General features: G+C 38.8%; 1 protein-coding gene across 1 annotated transcript; it reads left to right on the forward strand.

Moving 5' to 3' along the window:
* Window positions 1-2,012: 2,012 nt before the first annotated feature.
* On the forward strand, window positions 2,013-22,006 carry LOC136676455 (serine protease HTRA1-like). Its single transcript, XM_066653504.1, has 9 exons — window positions 2,013-2,178; window positions 9,098-9,197; window positions 9,484-9,688; window positions 13,674-13,868; window positions 15,598-15,630; window positions 17,631-17,745; window positions 17,847-17,904; window positions 18,618-18,713; window positions 20,607-22,006. The coding sequence occupies exons 1-9, from the start codon at window positions 2,031-2,033 to the stop codon at window positions 20,770-20,772; spliced, it is 1,116 nt and encodes a 371-aa protein (XP_066509601.1). The 5' UTR covers window positions 2,013-2,030; the 3' UTR covers window positions 20,773-22,006.
* The last annotated feature ends 463 nt before the right edge of the window (window positions 22,007-22,469 follow it).

Raw genomic sequence — 22,469 nt, forward strand, 5'->3', positions numbered from 1 at the left:
GCCAATTAAACACAGAATTGATTTTAAAGTGTTATTAATTGTTTTTAAATCAACAAACTTCCTCGGACCAAAATATATTTCAGATCTGCTAGAAGTGTATGAACCCAATAGGCCCCTCAGATCACTAAGGACTGGTCAGCTAGTGGTGCCCCAGGTCAGAACCAGACAGGAGGAGGCAGCTTTCAGTCACTATGCTGCCTGCACCTGGAACAGACTCCCGGAAGACATCAGATTTGCCCCAAATATTACTATCTTCAAATCTAGACTAAAGACCTTCCTGTTCTCCTGTGCATTTGAGTAGCGCTGCACTTACATTGAATTAATAATGTAGATCTACTTATTTTATTTCTATTTCTATTTAATATATAAATTTAATTTTAATCAATTCAGTTCCAAGTTTAAGAAGCATACAATTAATTTACTTTGATAATAATGTTTGGTCCTGGTTGGTCTTCCGATGTGATCCACTAGGTCCCTACAACTAAACGAGAATGCAGCAGCACGACTCGTCATTGAAGGATATTATGCACAAAGCTTCCATGTGGAAACTCTAGATAAATGACAGTATTCAGAGCCTAAACATGTTAATTTTGTATTGTTTGAATATCATTGAACAACCCTGTGATCAGTCACATCTGACCTGAAATCCATTGAGGCTGTTTGCTGGAGTGAAACTTGTAGACCCTGTATAAATCTCAGTAAACTGTGCATGTATAATAAGTATTATAGGCTTATGTCTAATACACAATACAATACACAACGAACTAGACTAACTAGTAGTAATAATAGCATGACAGTCAGCATTCAGTAATATGCACTGGACTGGAGATAATTGCTGAAGTTTGTTGGTGTAGCCAAAGGGTCTGCGGCATAACTCTGTTAATCTTAGCTCCTCCTTAACACCCCCGCCCCCTTACACACTTCACAAACTCCTCAAAATTTAACACACTTCATGCACTGATCGAAGGGATACTCTCAAGTAACCCACTACAATGCGTAAGAATATTTTAGTTCAATTTATTTATGTTGTATTTGTAAGAATATTTTAGTTCAATTTATTTATGTTGTATTTATTTCTAATACTTAATACTAAAACATTATGACTTGTATTAATACTAAATATTAAATATTAATAATTAGCCTAAAGCAGCATTATATACTTAGTTCAGTTGCCTATACTGAGTATGTAATACTGATTATTAAAGCAGTACTGATTATATAGTATTGCTCATTACTTATATTAACAGTAGTGCTTTTTAATTGTTAAAGATTATTAGTAGTAATATAGTAAAATATACTCTATTAAAAGACCAATACTGTTACTATATTTTTATCTCTCTCACACACACAAACACATACAGCCTATAGTAGTATTTCTATGATATACTCTATACACTCTAAATATTTCTAATATTAGAATTAGTAGTAAATAATAAACATTCAGCTCATACACTGTGCCTATGGTGTTATGTACTGTTGTTATTACTAGGTGCTGGCCGTATTTTTATTTTCTCTGTTCAGTAGTTGTACAGTTCTGCTACACGGGCCTATACTATATTATTAGTACCCTAATAGCATTAATACTAGTGTTATTTCTTCCTCCCACAGGTCAGAAGGAGCAGTGACCGGCTGCGGAGATGATAATCTCTGTTTCACGCTTGCTCTGAAAAAAACTTTAAAACTTGAGGATTATGTGGACGAAGAAGTGGACGCTGCTCACGTGCGTCCTCGTGGCCTGCTGCAGTGGTGCGCGGCGGCCAGAGCGACGCCTACCGCGTTTGAAGGCGCGCGCCCGTTCCGCTGTAGCCTGCGCCCTGGCGTGCGATCCGTCTTTGTGTACGCACGCGCCACCGGACTCGTGCTACTTCGGGGTGGCAAGTGACCCGTGCACGTGCTGCCCGCTGTGCGCGGCCGGCGAGGGCGACGCGTGCGACAAAGGTGATGCGGACGGTGGCGACAGCGATGACGGCGGCGAGCCGCGCGCTCCCTGCGGCGAGGGGCTGAGGTGCGTGCGCGTGGGACGACGCTCGATGTGCGCATGCTCCGAACGCGGCGAGGTGTGCGGCAGCGACGGAAGGACGTACCCTAGCGCGTGCCGCCTGAAGGCGGAGAATCGGAGGGCCGCACAGAGTCGCGCGCCACCCGTACTGCTCATACAGAGGGGCGCGTGCGGTGCCGGTGAGTGAGCGTGTCATAGTTTCACTGTCCTCGTGTTTATATTTGCTGATATCATTGTAAATATCATTGTGTGTGTGTATATATATATATATATATATATATATATATATATATATATATATATATGTGCCAATTCAGCAATGGCCAATGATTGTACATTACATTTCACTATGGAAGATTGATGGACAAACTGGATTTTATGGTGAAAGCACAGTACCAACTATAAAGTTTGGTAGAAGAGGAAAAATAGTTCAGGGTGGTTTCAGAGGAGAGTTTGGGCTCTTTGCTCTTTTCAGGAGTAATGTTCATGCTGCAGCATACCACAGCATTTCTGATATGCTTTTTGGCAGTAGTTTATATTTGGTTCTTTATGCATGAACAGTGCTCCTATGCCATAGTTTGCAGTGGAGGAGCTCAGTTTGAAAGTGGACATATTATAACCATTTTCACATAAATTAACACAATTCCCTGGGGTCTGCATGTTTTGTTCAAAATACCACAAAAATCAAACACCACTGCATCAATCTCCCCCTCCTAAACGGCTCTGTTCAGAACACATCTGCTGTTGAGCATGAACCTCTGTGTTTACTTCAAACATGGGCCTAGTGCTCTTATTGGAGAGACTCAGAGGAGGAGGTGGGACAACTCTGGAATTCCTGCACTCTCTGTAAGATACAGCACAAAATCAGAAAGACTTGTTTAATCCCAGGTTTTCTGACATAGGCAGATCACAAAAAACTAACTGGATGGTTTTATTTCACAATTTGTGATTTAGTGTGTGCCCCAGATCCAAATTAATGTTCTAATGAACTCAAAAAGTGATTTTTCATAATATGTCACCTTTGAAATGTTGGCCTGCGTGCTCATTCATGAAAATTTAATTTGGTACTCAATGCCCAATAAACACTTGTCAATGTATTAGGCTATGTTAAAAAAATCAATAATAATAATAATAATAATAGTAATATTAATTAGACCATTTTCACTGATAACCAACTGTACACGTATATAGCTTTATACGAGTCTAGGTGTCAGTTCAGCCTTATCTGAGAACTGAATGCGTTAATAATTGACTATGGTATCAGCTGTGTGGTGAAACAGAAAGTCATATTTTTTTATGCATCAACTCATTTAAATAATAATTCAGCTCCTGTGGAGATTTGTCGCTGCATCTCAAACCCACTGGCAGAAAAGATAGAACTGTCTAATAATAAAGCTTCAAAAAACTCTGAGGAATATCAGGGATTTGTCTGACTATGACCCCGTGGTAAATCTTAGAGAATATGCAGCAGCTATGAGCTGTCAGAAAATGAGGAGGAACTGTGCGGAACTAATGCTGAATGATGTTGTATGAAGGGGAAGGTAATCTTTCTGCTCCAGTGTCCAGGGACAGAGACTGAGAATAAAGTCTAGATGAAGTCAGAAATGTAAAATGATAATGAACCCACAATTCAATACATATATTCATCAGAAAATAGTCAATTGTGTTTAATATCATAAGCAAAATGACACAACCCAAAACAGTTACATAACATTTAACCAAACTTTAGCATCATTTGGAATGTTAAGTGCTGTGAGTTCTTCATAATTAGCTATTAGCATATTAGTAGAATAATATGAAATTGTCAGATAATGTGTTATTCCTATGTCATGCTATTTCTATATTGAGGTGTGTTGTGTAGTCCAAGCTCCCAGAAAGGAGAGTGTTACACTGAATTTAAATGTGAATTAAATATTTAAAATATTACTCGGAACTTAATTTTATGTATGTATATATATATATATTAAAAATTCAGTTTTCAAATTCAATGTAAAACTTCCTAATGTCACATAATCATATTAAAATGAATTCATTATGTGTAATTATATTTTTAACATAGTTTAATAAAGAAGCATCAGTGGAATTTTGTTCTAGATATTATACTTAACAAATGTTTAAAGATTGAGCATTACAGCCACACAAATCTCAACTTATTTATTTATTTATTTATTTATTTGCATAATTCTCTAAATATATCAACATCTAAATATACCTTTTTAAATTACATCTTAGATTTGATTAAATGTTTCATAATAAAATTCATATTTTATACCCTTGAACATACCATAACATCTTCATGGGGAACAATCTGAAACTTTTCAGTGTCAGAGTTTAGAGTGTCATCCAAATTTCCAAAAAAGGCCCTACATAAAGAGTAAGAGGAGACTTTTATGTGCTAATGAATTTATAGCAACGCTCAAGAAGCTAGGCACAAGCATAAAACCACTGCTACATTCCAGCGTTTCTTCCGTGTGGGAAGAAATTTAACAGCCTTTCCTTTAGAATAACACTGTTCCAACAAGCCACTGACCTTGTGACAGTCAGTTTCAGAGAGAAGCATTATTTCTGAAAAATACAATAAATTCTGACGTATTCACATCACAGAAAAATTATACTTCACATATAATATGAATGCTACTGCCACAATTAATACATAATGTGTCAAATTTTCATATTGCCCTATATATCCCTCTTTATATTTATATCACTCTTTATCAGTTGATACATTTCTGGTCATACTTTATTAAGGGCTGATTGACTGATAAACAAAAAAAGAAAAATGAAGAAGAATGAACCAAACATTAAAAAGCAGGGAGTGAAACAATGAAAAACAGCAAAGACACAATGATGGAAAGAAAGAAAAAAGAATATAATGAAAAAGAACAAAAGGAAGAATAGGAAATGAAGGAAGAAGGAAGGGGACAAGGCCAGAAAAAAATGAAGAAAACAATGAAATGGAAAGGAAGAAGAAAAGTAAGTGGAAAATATAGAAGGGAGAAAGCCCCAATGAATATGGATGGGAATGAATATAAAGGAGGGAGAACAGAAAGAAACAGATGAATGTCTCTTTGGAACAGTCCTATTACTACTGTGACAAAACTGAGATAAAACATTACGAGAATTTCAGTGAAATTCCTGAATTTCTTTTGTCATTTCTTTATTTTTTGCACTCAGGAACATATTTTGTCTTACTGAACTGGAGTCAGTCAGAGTTCACTCATTCAGAATCAACAGTAGATTTATCATCAGAATAATATTTTACCTCCTACAGAAGCATTACACATTTTAAAGGCTAGTAGTTTAGATGTAGTTTCTCCTGTCTAAACTTTGCCTAAAGGTTTTGGCTGCATTCCAAGAGGTTCAGAAGTGTATGCTTCTAAAATTGGTGCCCGTGGGTCTGTTACATGCAACAAAAACACCACTGAAGCGAAAGCCTCACAACGGCTCAAGACCTACGCAGTACCAGCGACCTAAAATCTGTTAAAAATATCTAAAGCCAAGGTTTCAACAGATGTCCCAATTAATACCCTTTGTGACTTTTATGTTTAATATTAAAATTATCTCCATTTTTGTGGATTGCTAGTTTACTATACTATTTGAACACAGCAGCTGTGTGAAAATATCATGATGAATGTTCTAATAGAAATGCTCCTAAAATACTTGGAATAAATTCTTTTTACATAGACTACCACTGAAAGTGCAGAATGTTTTTTTCTGTTTCCTTTCCTGAAATAAACAATAGTTACTATTATCAGCCGATCACTACATAGCAACCATTTCAACCAACAAGTACAAATTTATCCTAAGAAAAGTGAAGGAAAAGCCCCAGCAAGTCTCAGAATAAACATGCAACAAACACGACACTGGCAAGTTCATATTTGTCTTGTTTTCTGCTTAATCCAGTTCAGGGCCAACATGGCAGCTGATCTATTTAAGCCAATCTGTGTTGTTGGTTCTATGTTTTATTCTCACCATATTCAGCAGGTTCACATTCAAATTTTACATGGAATGGATGCACCATTTTATGTGAAAAGAAATATTCCATTAGAATGCTGGCACATAAGAAAATAATTTCAGCCTCATTTTGAGATGTTACCCTGACACCATGTTGTTTTCACAAATATCACGAAGGGTAGAACACTTTTCATCCAAACAGAATGTGTGCCCAGAGCTACTTTCTATAATGGCATACTAAACAAAATATTGGGGATGGTTTTGATGTAATGTGTCCCATTATCTAAATCCAAGCCATGGTTCTGCGCTCACAAATCAACTGCTGGCCTCCAGTGGGACGTACGGTGGAACAGATTTGCGAAATAGTAAAAAAAAGTAAAAGACTGTGGATTATGGAGCATGTGTCTAAATAAATAATGAAAGGTTAGGAGATGGAGTGCAAAAAGTATAGACAGTGACAGATGAGAATGCTTGGAGTTTGGCCAAAAGCAATCCCTAGTAGCAAAGCTAATTTGCATCTATGGAAGAATTCGCTGATATGCGTTCTGTCATGTTGCATTCAGCCTAAATAAAGACAATTAAATCCAGGCGCACTTTTCTTCACCACATGCCAGAAAGCAAGTATAGATCACAAAATATTTTACAATTAAGGCAACATTGCCAGCCACCATAGCTGAGCCAAAACCTTCTGCAATATTCCACTGAATTATTCCCATGTATTCCAGAGCAAATGTTTTCTTTTTTTGATTAAAGTCCCTTAAACACCTGCTCTTCCAACATGTTATACCAAGGGTATAATAACGCTAGAACATTACTGTGAGAATTCATTGGCAGCCCAGGGAGCATTAGTGATGTCAGGTACTGATGTTGGATGATTAGTTTTGGATCTTAAATCATCCCAACTGTATCACTCAACTCAATACACTTAGAGGAGAATACTAACTGCCAACTGTGTTCCAGAAGCTAACAGACCCCTGTAGTGGCTAAAGGCAGTTGGAAACTGTCCGCAATGTTTTTAGAGAAATAAATCCATGAATACATTGACCTAATTTAGAAGAGAGAAAAGAAAAAACAAGACATCCAGCCAAAAATTTCAGTCACAGCTAGACTTTTGCTAGATTTGTGGCCTCTGATGGCATATGCTGGTGATACCGTTGGGCTCAATAGGCGGGTCACTGGTGGTGGAACTGATCTGGAAGGCAAGTAAGCAGCATTGACAAATGTTCTTATTTATTTTTTACAAAATATGTGTTGCTTCCAAATATTCGGCCACAGTAGGGACACAGTGGGCTATTTGCTGAAGCAGACATCGGCTATGCCTTTCAATAGCTGTGCTTCAATTTCTCATTTCTGCCTCTTATGAGGATCCATCAGACATTTTCGATACTGTTTACCTGCTGTGGCTGCCCCTCAGGAGGCAGCCCACCGCTCAGACCCACCACCGTCAGCTATGGCAATATAAGCAGTGCACATCAATTTAACCGCAAAAACACCTCTGACAGGCTCTTGGCGTACAGTAGGAGCTCTGGGGCTTGTGGGCACATGTTGCTTTTTTTTTTTTTTGCCCCTGAACTATATGGATCTTCTTTTTATTATGCTTGAATGTGTAAAAATGGTTTTCTTGAGAGATGTTTTGCATGCAACTTTACAATTTTTCAATCTCTGTAGTTCCTCCTTAAAGTCTCCATCATTTCTCCATAATATTACTGTTGTCCTCCTTAATATATCTGTAGTTGCTCTTTCATATCTCAGAAGTTCCTCCTTAAAATATCTGTAATTAATCCTTAATATCCCTTTAGCTCCTTCTAATTTCTTCCTTAAAATCTCAGAAATTTCTCCTTAATATTTCTACAGTACTTCTTTAATATCTCTGTAGTTTTATCTTAACATCTGTGTAGTTCCTCCTAAGTATCTCTACAGTGTCACTTTAACATATCTGTAGGTCCTCTTAATATGTAGTTTGACTACACTACAGTTCAGACTATGCTGAAGTATCATGCTGCTTAGATATTTCTCTTGAAAGAAAAGAGATTACAGGAATCTCACCCCTGTCACCTCTGGCATTTTAGTGGCAATTTCAGTAAAGTCTACCACTGTGCTCAGGTTTGCACAGAAAATAACATGCATATTTATCAATGCTCTGAATAACTTCATCATTTTTAACAGGCCACAAGTGTCTCATGTTTAATTCTTGTCTCATGCTGTTTCTCCTGAGGAGTTATACAAGGATCACCATCATGTCGCCCGAGACTCCAACAAGTAATGTTTGAGCAGTTCAGTTTTCCTTTGGGTTTCTGACCGTTGTTTCGTTGACATTTGTTTTAGAATTGCAGCTGGATATGGCTGAAATCATCCAGAAAATGTGGCTTCCGGCAAAAGAATGAATCGCATTCTTGAAGCCTTCACAGAAATACTATGTCAAGTTAAGGAAGCAGCTGACCAAGACAGATCATCAAAAAAGGCTGGAGCTTGGCTGTACAATAAGCATAGTGACAATACAATAAGCATAAATCATTTAAAAGTGTGTTTTGGAATGCTTTGACCATAAAAAAAGTCTAAACCCTACGTTCAAAACCTCAGTTGTGAATTTGTATGGCTTGTAGGCCAGGGTTGTATTGCTCAATAAAGCTTTCAAACATCCCACCCAACCATACAATATGTTCTTACTTGGTTTAGAACAAATCCTGGGACCATTTTGGCAATGTCTTTTATATTCCCAAGTGCTGATCCTCAAAGTCTCTGGTAAACTGCTGTATGTAATCAGTGGGAAAGCCTTGGAGCTACTAGATTTTTGTTACTGCAGTTTCCATCCATCTTCCTTATTTAACCCTGTAATTATTGTAGTAATAATATTATTTAATTGATAAGTTTAGTCAGCAATGGAATGGGAAAAATTCTTAAAATCCATATGAACAAATTGTTTTTCTGGGTAGATACATTTAAGGATGATCTATCAGTGGTCAAGTCCTTCAGGAGCTAAACCAAAGGCCTTACTCATAACAAAGACACATAGTGACATTAATACGAAGCACTGAACAGCACCATTTTGGGAGCATATTGTTAAATGTGAGTGAGATGCGTCATATCTAAAAATAATTAACAGCATAACTGGTTTCCATTACACTATTCCATTCTCCTCTTCAGGCTCAAAGAACCCTGGCAGCATGCGCTACAAATTCAACTTCATTGCTGACGTAGTGGACAAGATCGCACCAGCAGTCGTTCACCTAGAACTCTTCAGAAGGTAAGGACAGATTATAGTGACCAATCAGACGCAAGATTAATGGAAACCAAGTTTAGGTTTAGGCTACAGGGTTTATGGTTAGGGTTATCTTTCTTTAGGATTCAGAAAACACTACTAACGTGGCTATATAAGCTTTAGCATATCTAGTATAAGCATGCAGCCATTAAATTAGGTAACAAATATCATAGCCTCAAACATCTGGAAAAATAAAGGAATAAAATTAGTTGTTCTTTGAAATGAACACATCATGACAGTGAAACGAGTTCTGAAGGATGTGTTTACTCAGATTGCCCTACAGTGATCAAGAAGTCCCGGTGTCCAGTGGCTCTGGATTCATTGTGTCTGAAGACGGCTGGATAGTGACCAATGCACATGTTCTGTCCAACAAGCAGAGAATCAAAGTGGAGCTCAACAATGGTGTCCACTATGATGCCATCATCAAAGATGTGGATCAGAAACTAGACATCGCTCTGATCAAGATCGACTCAGAGGTGAGTTCACCTCCACAGGTGTATGTCCAAACTTTTATACACCTCTTACAATTAATAAATCCTCTAAGTAAGTATGCTTCCATTGCAGACATGGACAGCTCTGCAGAGTTTATATGATCACAGAGGAAAAGGTTAATATTGGAGGTGCTGGATGTAATAAAACTTGAGTTAGCGTAACTTAAAGTAGGCTTAAAGTCAATAAAATATTTATTTCTCTTTCGTTTTCTTTTTGATTCCATTAGTTTTAGGTCGTGGGTTCAAGTCTCGCTCCGGGTGACTGTCTGTGAGAAGTTCTCCCTGTGTTCATGTGGGTTTCTTCTGGGTGCTACAGTTTCCTCCCACGGTCCAAAAACACACATGGATTGGTGACTCAAAAGTGTCCATAGGTGTGAGTGTGTGAGTGAATTTGTGTATGTGTGTGTTGCCCTGTGAAGGACTGGCGCTTACTCAAGGATGTGTTCCTGCCTTGCACCTATTGATTCCGGGTAGGGTCCAGACCCACCGAGACCCTGAACTGGATAAGTAGTTACAAACAATAAATGAATAATGAGTAATGCTGTAATGTCACCGGACGTGGGTTAATAGACTGAGCCAAAATAGCTTTTTATGCAACCTTCACATTAGCCTTTAAAAGGGCACAGGAAAAGGAAGCAAGAGAATGGGCAGCAAATTGAGCTTGATGTGTAGGGAGATTCTTGGGCACCACATGCTTAAAGACCCCCATCTTCAAGACAGGGAAACCCGTGCAGAACACCACACCTTGTTACACACCAAGCTCAAACACACAAACATACAAAAACATAAACCCCCAAACAACATTACATCCTTCAAAATAGCCTCTAAACTAAAGGGGTGTTTACAAACGTGTGTGTGGATTTGGTCTACCCCACTCATCAACCCTGTTCACCAGCAAAATTAATAATTACCATCTTGCTCCATCCCATCTGTCTGTGAACAAAAACATTTACACAAGCTTCAAGTTCACTGAGCATTTGCCCCTCATTCGAAGCCTCTTTGCTTGGCAGATTTTGTTGTGGTGCTTTGTTTTTGTCACCACAGTCCACTGCCCTGCCATTGCTGAGAAACATCAAAGCATCTGGAAGAAACAATTCCCATGAGAGTCCAACGGATGTTCCCAGAGCCACATAAGCATGGGCCCTAGCTGCTTGAAATTAGATTGCCTTTCTCGACACGGTCAATTTGTCCCCAGACTTGTTCATTTCTGCTCTTATGAATTCATGTTTACAGCTTGTTTTTTATCCTAAATGTAGTGACAAACACATCTGTTACAGCTCCCTGTGCCCCCTGCTTTAGTAAACCTCTTATATAAAGCAAAGGACTTTTTCTGGCTTTTAAAAAAACCAGACCTCCACCACTAAGGGCTGACAAAATTGGGTTGCCAGAGCATTTGCCCTCGAATTTCAGGATTGTTTAACTGCAACTGCTAGTAACTTCCACAAACAGTAATCTATAACCTTAGGTTCTTAGATAAGCCTCCTTAAAATATGGACTATGGAATAATTAGGGCACATTTTAAAATAAATATTTTCCCAATATATTTATCTCATCTATTTCACAGTTTCAGAGATAGTGTGTTTCTTTTAGGTGATTTACTCCAAAATACAACAAAACAAACCTTATCAGTGTTGCTCAAATTTAATGTGTGCATGTGTGTGTGTGTGTGTGTGTGTGTGTGTGTGTGTGTGTGTGTAAACCGATCAACCATAACCTTATGAACACCTCCTTGTATGTACACTCACTGTCCTTTCTCTCAACTCCTTTGAAAAGACAGGAGCACTTTTTAGTTCAACAATTACAAACTGTAAGACACAGCAGTGCTTCTGGAGGTTTTACCTCCTCACTGTCACTGCTGGGCTGAGAATAGTCCACCAGTCAAAAACATCTAGCCAACAGCATCATGTGACCACTAATGAACAATTAGAGAACGACCAACACAAACTGTGCAGCAACAGATGAGCTGGGAAAATGGGAATGGTTGGTGATATTAACTTCCTGTTTGTGGCAGATGTGCAGCACCTGAAACTACGGATACTGGAAGCCTGTGCTAGCATTTCTCCTGCGGTGTTGCTATCAGTGTTTGAAGAGTGGGAGAAGAGGGTTGCATTGACAATCCAACACAATGGGCAGCACTTTGAACACATTTTATAAGTGGTCAGAAACTTGTAAATAACTCATGAAATAATAAAGTTACATAAAAGCACACCATTGTTTTTCTTGTGAAATTCCCAATAAGTTTGATGTGTCACATGACCCTCTTCCCATTGAAAAAACAAAAATTTCCAAAATGTCCGACTTCAAAATGGCCACCATGGTCACCACCCACCTTGAAAAGTTTCCACCCTCCCATATACTAATGTGCCACAAACAGGAAGTTAATATCACCAACGATTCCCATTTGATTAAGGTGTATTCATATAAATGGCCCACACTGACCCTGTACAGTGTGAAAGTGGGCAAACAAAGTATGCAGAGTAACAGATGAACTTCATTTTGTAATTGTAGAACTAAAAGTCCTCTGAGAGAATGGACAGTGTGTGTATAAACAAGGTGTAATATCATGTAAGGTCATAATGCTATGGTTTTAATTCTTAGGAAGCTATTGTGCTATTGTCCCCTAGCTGTGCTTCTCTGGATGGACAGATATGTGAAGTAGAGGCAGGTGGCCTGTATCTGAAGCCACAGTTTTCAGATACCTACAGGGCAAAGGCAGGGACTGAGCTAAGCGTCTTGCCTGAGGAGAACAGGTAATAAAGTGAGGCTGTCACTCCTCTCCACCTTAAAACGTACCTCTTCCAGGCAGGCAGGGGCAGGTCTTGAGATTACTTTCCACTTCACATCACTGAGCCTTTCAGAGATCACTGGGGGAGCCTAGATTTGCAGTGTTCCCAAGTTGTAACCTAGTTTTTTGGGAATAACAATAACACTTATTCCATCCTTGCCTGGACTACTGAATCCTTTGGCACAGATTTTGTGAACAAGATTTAATTCAAAGCTCTTTTGTCTGATGCTACAATGTGCATTGTATGTGAAAGTATGCACATTGTGTCAGAAATGCCCAAAATGATTCTGGAAGTAAGACTTCTGTCACTGATTGAATAAGGCTTTCGATCAATTTTCTAGCATTGCTGAGATGCAGTTTGGCTGAGTGTTCTCTTCATTTGAGGTCAATAAACTAAAGTAGGAGTTGGTTTAGATGAGAGAATTGGAATGTGGGTTACTTTCTTAGGAATACAGAAAGTAAATTTGTTTTTCTAGGTTGATAAAGGCAAGCAATCTATTCCAATGGTCAGGACTTGATCAGGACTTGTTTTATTCAACAAAATATAACCTAACAAATAAGTAGTTCTTAAGTTCCATCAAGAAAAATGCACTGCAAAAGCATGAGCATAATTTTTTCCCTTAATCCATTATAAATCTATTCTCATACATGTCTCGATTTGTATTGTTCCTTTTTGTATTAAATTATTCGTTCATTCATTCATTCATTATCTGTAACCCCTTATCCAATTCAGGGTCACGGTGGGTCCAGAGCCTACCTGGAATCATTGGGCGCAAGGCAGGGAATACACCCTGGAGGGGGCACCAGTCCTTCACAGGGCAACACAGACACACACATTCACTCACACCTACGGACACTTTGGAGTCACCAATCCACCTACTAACGTGTGTTTTTGGACCGTGGGAGGAAACCAGAGCACCCGGAGGAAACCCACGCGGACACGGGGAGAACACACCAACTCCTCACAGACAGTCACCCGGAGTGGGAAATGAACCCACAACCTCCAGGTCCCTAGAGCAGTGTGACTGCGACACTACCTGCTGCGCCACTGTGCCGCCCTGTATTAAATCAGTACATAGCAAATATTGATTTAATTACTGGCTCTGTGCCTGGTCCTAGACTAGGAGATGTGCTGAGCTCTTTGAGACACAGTCTAATTTCCTCTCAATTTCTTTCTGTCTATAGGAGTCACTCCCTGTGCTGTTACTGGGACGCTCCTCTGACCTTCGACCTGGAGAGTTCGTGGTTGCAGTGGGAAGCCCGTTCTCCCTCCAGAACACAGTCACCACTGGCATTATCAGCACCACCCAGAGAGGAGGCCATGAGCTGGGCCTCCACAATTCTGATATGGAGTACATCCAGACGGATGCCATTATCAATGTAAGAGCAACCTTCTGAAGGAAGTCTCAGATAGGACAGCTTAGATTTGACAGTTTACTTGTAGTCACCTTGTATCACATGAGTATATCGTATTGCGTGATCTGATTAGGTTTTGGCTTTCCAAGGTCTAGTTTGTCCCACTGGAGTGAGATACTTAAGGAATATTAGATAAGCTTTGGCCAAACCTTAGTAAGGGGTGAGAACAATTTAGTCATAATAATAAAGTCATGACCTTGACTGAATAACTTGTGGGAATAAGTTAATTAAAACCCTTACCAAAAATTATACCTAATGTGAATCTTATTTCGAATTTAAATATATTTCCAAAGTGTTTACTATTTTAACATTTCTTTGGGCTAAATTGGTCTACATTTTAGTTTAGAAAGTATATGTTATGTACGGTTATGTATTTGCTTTAAGTGCAAGAACTTTGTGTACACAACTAGTTTACACCTCAGATTTATTTATAAGTAAACACAATCCCACTTTAAATTGTAATAAATAATAATATGAATTAAGCCTGTTACAATACTCTCAAACCCAACCTGGTATCATGGTGAAAATGTACATACAGGATGAGTAAAAGTCACAGGACAACCTTTTATTGTTTTTGATATGCCACATGACCATCTTCCCACAGAAAAACTTGCCCTTGATCCAATATGGCAGCTTTCAAGATGGCGGCCATGTTCAGGCCCCTCACCCATTACTTGCAGTGGTATTTAGATAAAAGGGTGTCCTGTGCCTTTTGGGTCACCTTGTATTTTTAAAGGCTATTCCCAGTATTCGTAAAAAATAATAATTTTCAATATGTAGCAAACCCAAGTGAAAAATCAGTATTAAAAATGTCCCTTATCCTAACCATAAACCTAAAACTAACCCTAAAGTCTAAACTTAACCTGAAAATTTAACTGCTATCACTGACCAACTGCAGTTCATGTGGTTTCCTAAAGTGTTTCTTGCTCAAAGGATTATAAGTTTAGTTCAAATATACTTAGACATATCTTTATACATCACAGCCAAGTATACTTAAGTATTATTGTGTTTAGTTTATTACTGGTAGATACATAAAAATAAACTAAAATTATTCTTGCTTGTTTTTACTTAAAAAGAGTAATAATAGCATACTTTAATAAACTTTTTTTCTGTAAGGGGACATGGGAATATAATTATTTGGACAAGCAATACAAGCAAGATCATCAAATCATGGCCAGAACCTAGTAAGTTGTGGGAACAACATAAATAAATCAGCAGTGAGTTAGTAGGGTTGTGAAAATGATATATGATCATGGCCATTTGTATGCAAATAGATCCTGTTCCAATGGTTGAATAAGTTGAGGCCACGCACTTATATATTTTAACAGATGTCACCTTCTTAATCTTGCATCAGAACCGAAAGTGTCGGTACTGAGGGACACAAGAAAGACTATTAATATTCATAGGCCACTCCACAAACTTGGTAATAAATACATTCAGACTTTTTTTTTTTGATATACCAAAAATTATCATATAGATAGTCACCTTAAATCTGTAAAGCAGGGGAATAGTTTTAACTGAGCCAAGGGACAATGAGACTAGTGTTATACTGCTAGGATGTTTTGAACCAAAGCACTTAAGTGTTCTTGTGTACAGTTCATAGTGTTTGTCCTTGCTCATGAACACACTTTTATGTCTCCCCCTTGCGTGGGCTGCAATGAGCATTAAATTCAATTCAATGTCTTTCTTGCAGTATGGCAACTCGGGAGGGCCACTTGTTAACCTGGTAAGAACGTCCATGCTCTCTCTGCCTCTCTTTTCATTTCTTGTTTACTCTCTCAAGGCAATGCCCTGCTCTTGTCTTCCATTCACTGTAGTTAAAAAAAACAGACTACCCAAGGTCATATCTGGGGTTTTTATATGTACAATACACATGACTGGTTTTCTCTCTCTCTCTCTCCATTTCTCTCTCTCTCTCTCTCTCTCTCTCTCTGGTTCTGTCTCGCTTTCTCTCTATCTCAGTGTCCCTCCAGTGTCTGTTGTTTTATGTTGTTTTTGGCTCCAGACAAATGATCCTCAGTGCTTTATATTTTCCTATTGATCCTGAGAGTGAGCCTGAGGCCAGTCCTTCAGTCCAGCTTTTTCCTGCCTCAATAAAAAAGTACTTTCATTTATAGGGCAGGAGAAAGGGATGAGATATGTAAAAGCACCAGTGTTGGCAATGAAAACGATCATCAGGCACCAATAATAAACACACCAAGGCCGATGCCTTCAGATGTTATGAGATCCACAAAACCATCCAACAAACTTTGCTTTTAGAGCCGAGCTGAGTGGAATCCAAATATGTGTCAGTGACATCATTACACTCTGATGATCCTTTCTCATTTGTTACTGTTTCTTTCTACAATTCCTTTTGTGCAAACATGGGCAGTAATAGCTCACTTTAATGTGGATATTTAATGTCCCTAACACACAAACACAATAACCAAGTGTATCTCCTGTTGAATCCAATTTATCTTTTAATGTTAAATGTAATTCATTCATTCATTCATTCATTGTCTGTAGCTACTTATTCAGTTCAGGGTTGCAGTTGTTAAATTTAATGTTGAATTTAAATAATTTTAATGTTTTATAATAGCAATAGAGTGACATTCAAACTTAAAGTAGAAAGTTTCCTGTTTAAAATAAGGGTATTTAGTTATACACTTGGGAGTGGACAGAATGAGCTTAATCAGAGTGGATTAATTAATTAATTATCTGTAACCACTTACCCAGTTCAGGGTCACGGTGGGTCCAGAGCCTACCTGGAATCATTGGGAGCAAGGCGGGTATACACTCTGGAGGGGACGCCAGTCCTTCACAGGGCAACTAAAGACACAGACACTTTTGAGTCTCCAATCCACCTACCAATGTGTGTTTTTGGACTGTGGGAGGAAATGGGAGCACCCAGAGGAAACCCACACAGACACAGGGAGAACACACCAACTCCTCACAGACAGTCACCCGGAGCAGGAATCAAACCCACAACTTCCAGGTCCCTGGAGCTGTGTGACTGCGACACGACCTGCTGCACCACCATGCCGCCCAGTGGATTAATTATTTTCAATAATTCAGGAACATAATCTTACATTGTCTCATATTTGTTAGAGCAAAAGCATGGAGTGGTTCCCTTATAGAACCTAGTTCCCTTTGTTTTCCTTTAGATTTAATTTTGAATATGTTCAGGAGGGGCATGTTTACATGTGTTTGCATGTCATTATCAACGTACACCATAAAGCACATGACACAGATATGCCAAAAAGGGATATGGAAAACTGTTAACAGTATTCCAGCTAGTTCATTTATTAGCTGCAGTGGTCACATTAAGTCAGGTTTCACAGATATTAATGCTCTCTTCATATATGAATTCAAACCAGTCAAAGCACCATGGATGCATTACTGACAAACAGAAATTAACAAAAGAACAGGAACCAGTGATCTTCATTGTGTCACAGAACAAACTCACTCTTCAATAAAACAAACCCACACATGTGCACACACTACATCTTCCCCCTAAAAGAAACAACTCACTGTTTTTTAGCTGTTACAAAGGCGAAATATAAATATGTGGAAACAGCTGATAAAACTCATTATTAACGTGTATCACTGAAGGCTGTAGTTGATTCTATTAAATAAATGGACAGAACCTTGAAAAATTCTGACCAGGGCCTTGTCTGTGCCTTTCAAGGCTGTCCTCTTCCTTCACTGTGATCGCTGGTTGACTACTGTGCTTTATTGTTTTTCAAGGACGGAGACGTCATAGGCATAAACACTCTGAAGGTCACAGCGGGAATTTCATTTGCGATTCCCTCTGACCGGATACGCCAATTCCTTGCAGACTCCTATGAGAGACAAAGGATAGGTTTGTTCCGCCTGTCATTTGCATTTATTCAGAGATCAAAATGTCCACTTGTTTCCATTCAGACTGACCAAACAGGCCTTTGTTTTGTGATCTGACTGCAGGAAGGACACAGCCCAAAAAAAGATATATAGGCGTGCGGATGTTTCAGCTGACCCCAGCGTAAGTTCCCTTTCAGTTTGTTCTTCTGTGTATGATATTTGAGCTATAGTTGAATTGAATTTTAACTTGTCTGTGTGATCCGCAGCTCATATGATGGAAATGAAATTGGTAAAATATATTTTGAAATCTTTTATTCAATATAGTCTTTACAACAGCAATAAAAAAACTCATTTGTCCTGGATGAGATTTTCAAATCAAACCTACAATTTATCTTCAAACGTTTGTAGACAGCCTTTTAAATTTGTGAATTTAAATTCTACTTTTAAGACACAGGTCTTAAAAGTAGACCTGTGTCTACTTTTCTCAAGTATCTCATGGTGAATGGACCAACTGAAATGCTCCAAAGTTTCATGGAATATTTTTTTTTACACTGACTTCCATTGAAATAAGTTTTTTCTTCTCCTATAAAGTTACTATTTTGGAGTATTTTTCTATGGATAGTGGATGACTTTGGGAGTATAAGAACAACAAAGCTTGGCCTATTTATGTAATACTACAGAGAAAAGTCTGACATGGCTAGTGCTGGGAGGAAGGCACCTGGCTTAGAATGCATTTATATTCATACCATGGTCTCATAATACTGACTTTCTTTCATCACTAGGCACCAGCCAAACAAACTGACAGTAGCTTTCATTTGCTCCAAACCAAACATGCATTTCTGTACCAACGGACTGCTATAGTTTTTTCATCCTTATTTATTTCTTGTTTTACAGTTTGATCAGGGAGCTGAGGGAGAGGGAGAGTGATTTCCCAGAAGTGAGTTCAGGAGTGTACGTCTACGAAGTGATACCTGGAACCGCTGCCTCGAGGTAAGGAAACAAGTCCAGGCTCAGGTCTCTACTCTTGGTTCCCCACTCTCCCAGTGCCAGAGGCAGCACTCATACCTCCACACCCCACCTCATCACATGATTTATGTCCTACCACGTGCTGCAGGGTGTTTCTACCTCATGTTTCTATCGTGGAGCATTCCTCTGAGGCGCCTCTTTCCACTGCAATAATGTGTCACACACCGCAGGCCAGTTTGGCAACGTGTGAGGAAGTAAGCGTGAACCTGAGGACTCGTATGGTCCTCCAAGACTTGGATGACTTCAAATGGTGCAGTCGTCCATTATACCATTAAGTCCAAAGATTGTAATCTACTCCAGAATCTTTTCTTCAAGCTAGAAATCATAGCCACTACTACAGATGGGAGAAGGGATAGGTCTGTTTAGAGGTAACAGTATCAACGAGGGCAGCATGGTGGTGCAGCAGGTAGTGTTGCAGTCACACAGCTCCAGGGACCTAGAGGTTGTGGGTTCAAGTCCTGCTCCGGGTGACTGTCTGTGAGGAGTTGGTGATTTGCTCCGGTTTCCTCCCACAGTCCAAAAACACATGTGGATTGGCGTGTGTGTATGTGTTGCCCTGTGAAGGACTGGCGCCCCCTCCAGGGTGTGGCCAATGATTCCAGGTAGGCTCTGGACCCACCGCGACCCTGAACTGGATAAGTGTTTACAGATAATGAAGTATCAACGAGATACCAAATGATTATCTCTGTAGATAAGTCTAAATATGAATCTGGATCACTATTCATATTTAATAATAACCTCAGTGTTTTTGTTCATTGCCCATTTTGTCAGCTCTGCTTAGCATACATTTGCATTTTGTAGTTCTGCAATTATCGACTACAATCCATCGGTTGCTCTGCATACTTCATTAGTCAACTAGACCCAGTTTATTAATAGTCAAGACCTCCTGTAGACCCACACAGAGCAGGGATTTTTGAGTGGTGGGTCATTCTCAGTGCCACAGCGACACTGATGTGGTGTTGGTGATGTTAGTGTGTGTTGTGCAGGTCTGAGAGGACTCATTAAATGGACAGAGTCCAGTAAAAGCAAGGAGGACACTTATATTCTAATTAATCAGCATTTATTGCCAAATATATTACAGATCTAAGGCATTTGTCTTGGGGTCAATATATACATGTATAACAATATTTAAGGGGAAAAAAAGTAAATAATGAAAAAATATACAAAAGAAGGCCAGAACTGCTGTAAAATCTACAGAGGTAACCTCAGGGGATTCTACACCTTCAGATTTAGAACTACATCTTTGACTGTAATCGAGGTTCAGGTGATTATCGTTAACAGTGATATTAAATTAGTAAGATTAGTAACTCGAATTCATATTAAATAATTATACAAAGATAGCAGTTACAGCACACCATCCAAACTAAATACACACAAGGACACAGCTGTTTAAACAGCTGTCGTTTAACAGTGGCTGGCTAGCTGATGTGGAAGATTTGTGGCAAAAAAACAAATAATCTCAATCGGTGCATGTGTTTATTTACAGTCAGTAGGGAGGGAATGGTAAATGGTCTGTGGATAGACACTGATTAAATGATTGTTTTCTCCAGTGGGACAGTTCAGTGCTGCTTTTTAAAGGCCCGTCCCTTCAGAGGTCACACAATCTCAGTCTCAAATTTCCCCAATGTTAACTTAGCCACGGAATCTATTCACCCAGCAATTCTGCACCAAATGGCATTGAAACTGGCAAAAGTCCAAAAATGTCTGTACAGTGCAGATGGTTCCACAGTAGGATCTGGGATACAGCAAAAAATATGAAACCCTTAAACTGACTCCAAGGAAACTGTTACTAATTTTTCCAAAACTTTCCACAGGTGTCTTGATGTCTGTTTTTATTGTTTTTTTTTTTCTTCTAAGGGCTGGACTTATGAACTATGATGTGATCATAAGCATTAATGGGCAGCTGGTCCAGACCACAGATGACGTGAGCAGCGCTGTTAAATCCGGGGAGCCACTGTCCTTTTTGGTCCGGCGCAATAATGAAGACATCCTGCTGACCATTTTCCCTGGAGAACTGGAATAAAGCTGTATGTTAAGTGGTAGGAAAGACATACCACAACGTGTCCCAAGCAAACAGCGGGTACTGTGTGCTACAGTGGTGTACAGATACAAGGGCATTGTTTAAAGGCCAACATATGAGAAGGAGATCTAAATTGAATTCATGCATACAAGTTAATACTTATTATCCTGCAGTTTTATTGCAGCTCTTGTCCAAACCATTTATTTTCCTATTCAGATAGTTGTAGACCCAGTCAATACTTTTAAGTCAAGATGGAGTGGGGTTTGTGATCCAGAGCTAATCATTTAATATTTGAACTGTCATCAAATCCTTATAATGATATTCCATCATCTAATGTAAAGCATGTGACAAAGAAGTAGAGGTTGTTACTGTAAGGAGAAAGAGTGAGGGTCTAAAAACTGTTGGCTATTTAGTGTACTTAGCATTAGCGATACCTCAATCATATTCATACACAACATCAAATATTAGAGCTGAAACAAACAAAACAATGTAAAAAAAACTGTCCCTAAATAATCACCCATAAAAACTGACTTCCTCCTTCAGAATACATGACCAGAAAAGGCGGTCTCTTGTTTTAAACCAAGAAATATTGCTTTAAAGTGTAATGTGGCACTCAAAACCATGAGTGGCCAAGTTTACCTGTAAACAGATATTGTCCTGGGGTGTATAACACAACACATGAAGCCTATCCAAGAACATAGCCAAGGTACCTTCCTATTGGACAGTCATCAGCTTTGGGCTTCTGTGATTGAGCTAACTCTTGAGTTTGTAGTTTTTGCCTTTTGGAATACACCCAGTTTTGTTTAGTGTCCCTTTAAATGAACTCTGACAAGTCTCTGCTAGCTTTCACACTGTGTTTTATGTGTTGGGTTACCATAGTGTATATTATTATAAAAGCGTATTATCAAATGTGTGTATAATATTCCATTTTCATCAAATGACTCCAGTTTTACTGTTATTGTATCCATATCTAAAACGTTTGAAATAACAAGGGGGAACGTTTGGGGCTGTTTTATAGAAGTCTGGTACTAAAGGCAATCACATGAACATATGGAGTTTTACATTATTACGTCAGCTTTTCCGATTACATGCAAAAGGCATTTAAAGACTGGCAACTCCTTTGGAGTCTCAATTCCAAATGCACTGTTTGTTTTTTGCGGTGCTGTTTTTATCGTGCTGTAATAAATTTGATTTTCCACACCCGGCTGGAATGAAACAGCCTGACCAGCTGCTGCTTTCAGAAAATAAATAAATAAATAAAACTCTTCCCACCAGCACATATCAGACAAGCTGCAGGATTTCTTTTATCAGAATATTAGTTTTAAAATATGCTTAGTTAATTGTTCACTCAAAATGAATGGTCTCTACCATTCTACTAAAAATGGAAAAGGCTGATATATGGTTCTTCATTGCAAGGGCTCAACTGATTAAAACATATGGAGAAAATGAGACCAATGACTGCAACCACAAGTCCTTGGGGGTATCCCACAGATAACTTAATCCTCAAGTCAGATATATCCAATAAGAAAAGGGCTGACATTCTTATGGACAATTCCCATCTCCAGTCTTAAGTAATCCAGCTTTGTGGAGTAGCCCCTAGGTGTTGATGTGAATACTGAACAAATCCACAATTTTTGAGTCCATCCTTCCAATGAGTAGAACTCTATGAAGAAGCTATGAGTATGAAAGGGCAGTAAAGA

The sequence above is a fragment of the Hoplias malabaricus genome, chromosome X2 (genome assembly GCF_029633855.1).
Source record: "Hoplias malabaricus isolate fHopMal1 chromosome X2, fHopMal1.hap1, whole genome shotgun sequence".
Taxonomy (NCBI): domain Eukaryota; kingdom Metazoa; phylum Chordata; class Actinopteri; order Characiformes; family Erythrinidae; genus Hoplias; species Hoplias malabaricus.

Excerpts from the sequence above, each read along its gene's own strand:
- LOC136676455 (XM_066653504.1), top strand. The coding sequence starts at position 2,031 with ATGTGCGCATGCTCCGAACGCGGCGAGGTGTGCGGCAGCGACGGAAGG. Across the intron at positions 15,631-17,630 it reads GAGGGCCACTTGTTAACCTG|GACGGAGACGTCATAGGCAT; the intron begins GTAAGAACGTCC and ends TTGTTTTTCAAG. Across the intron at positions 17,905-18,617 it reads ATGTTTCAGCTGACCCCAGC|TTTGATCAGGGAGCTGAGGG; the intron begins GTAAGTTCCCTT and ends CTTGTTTTACAG.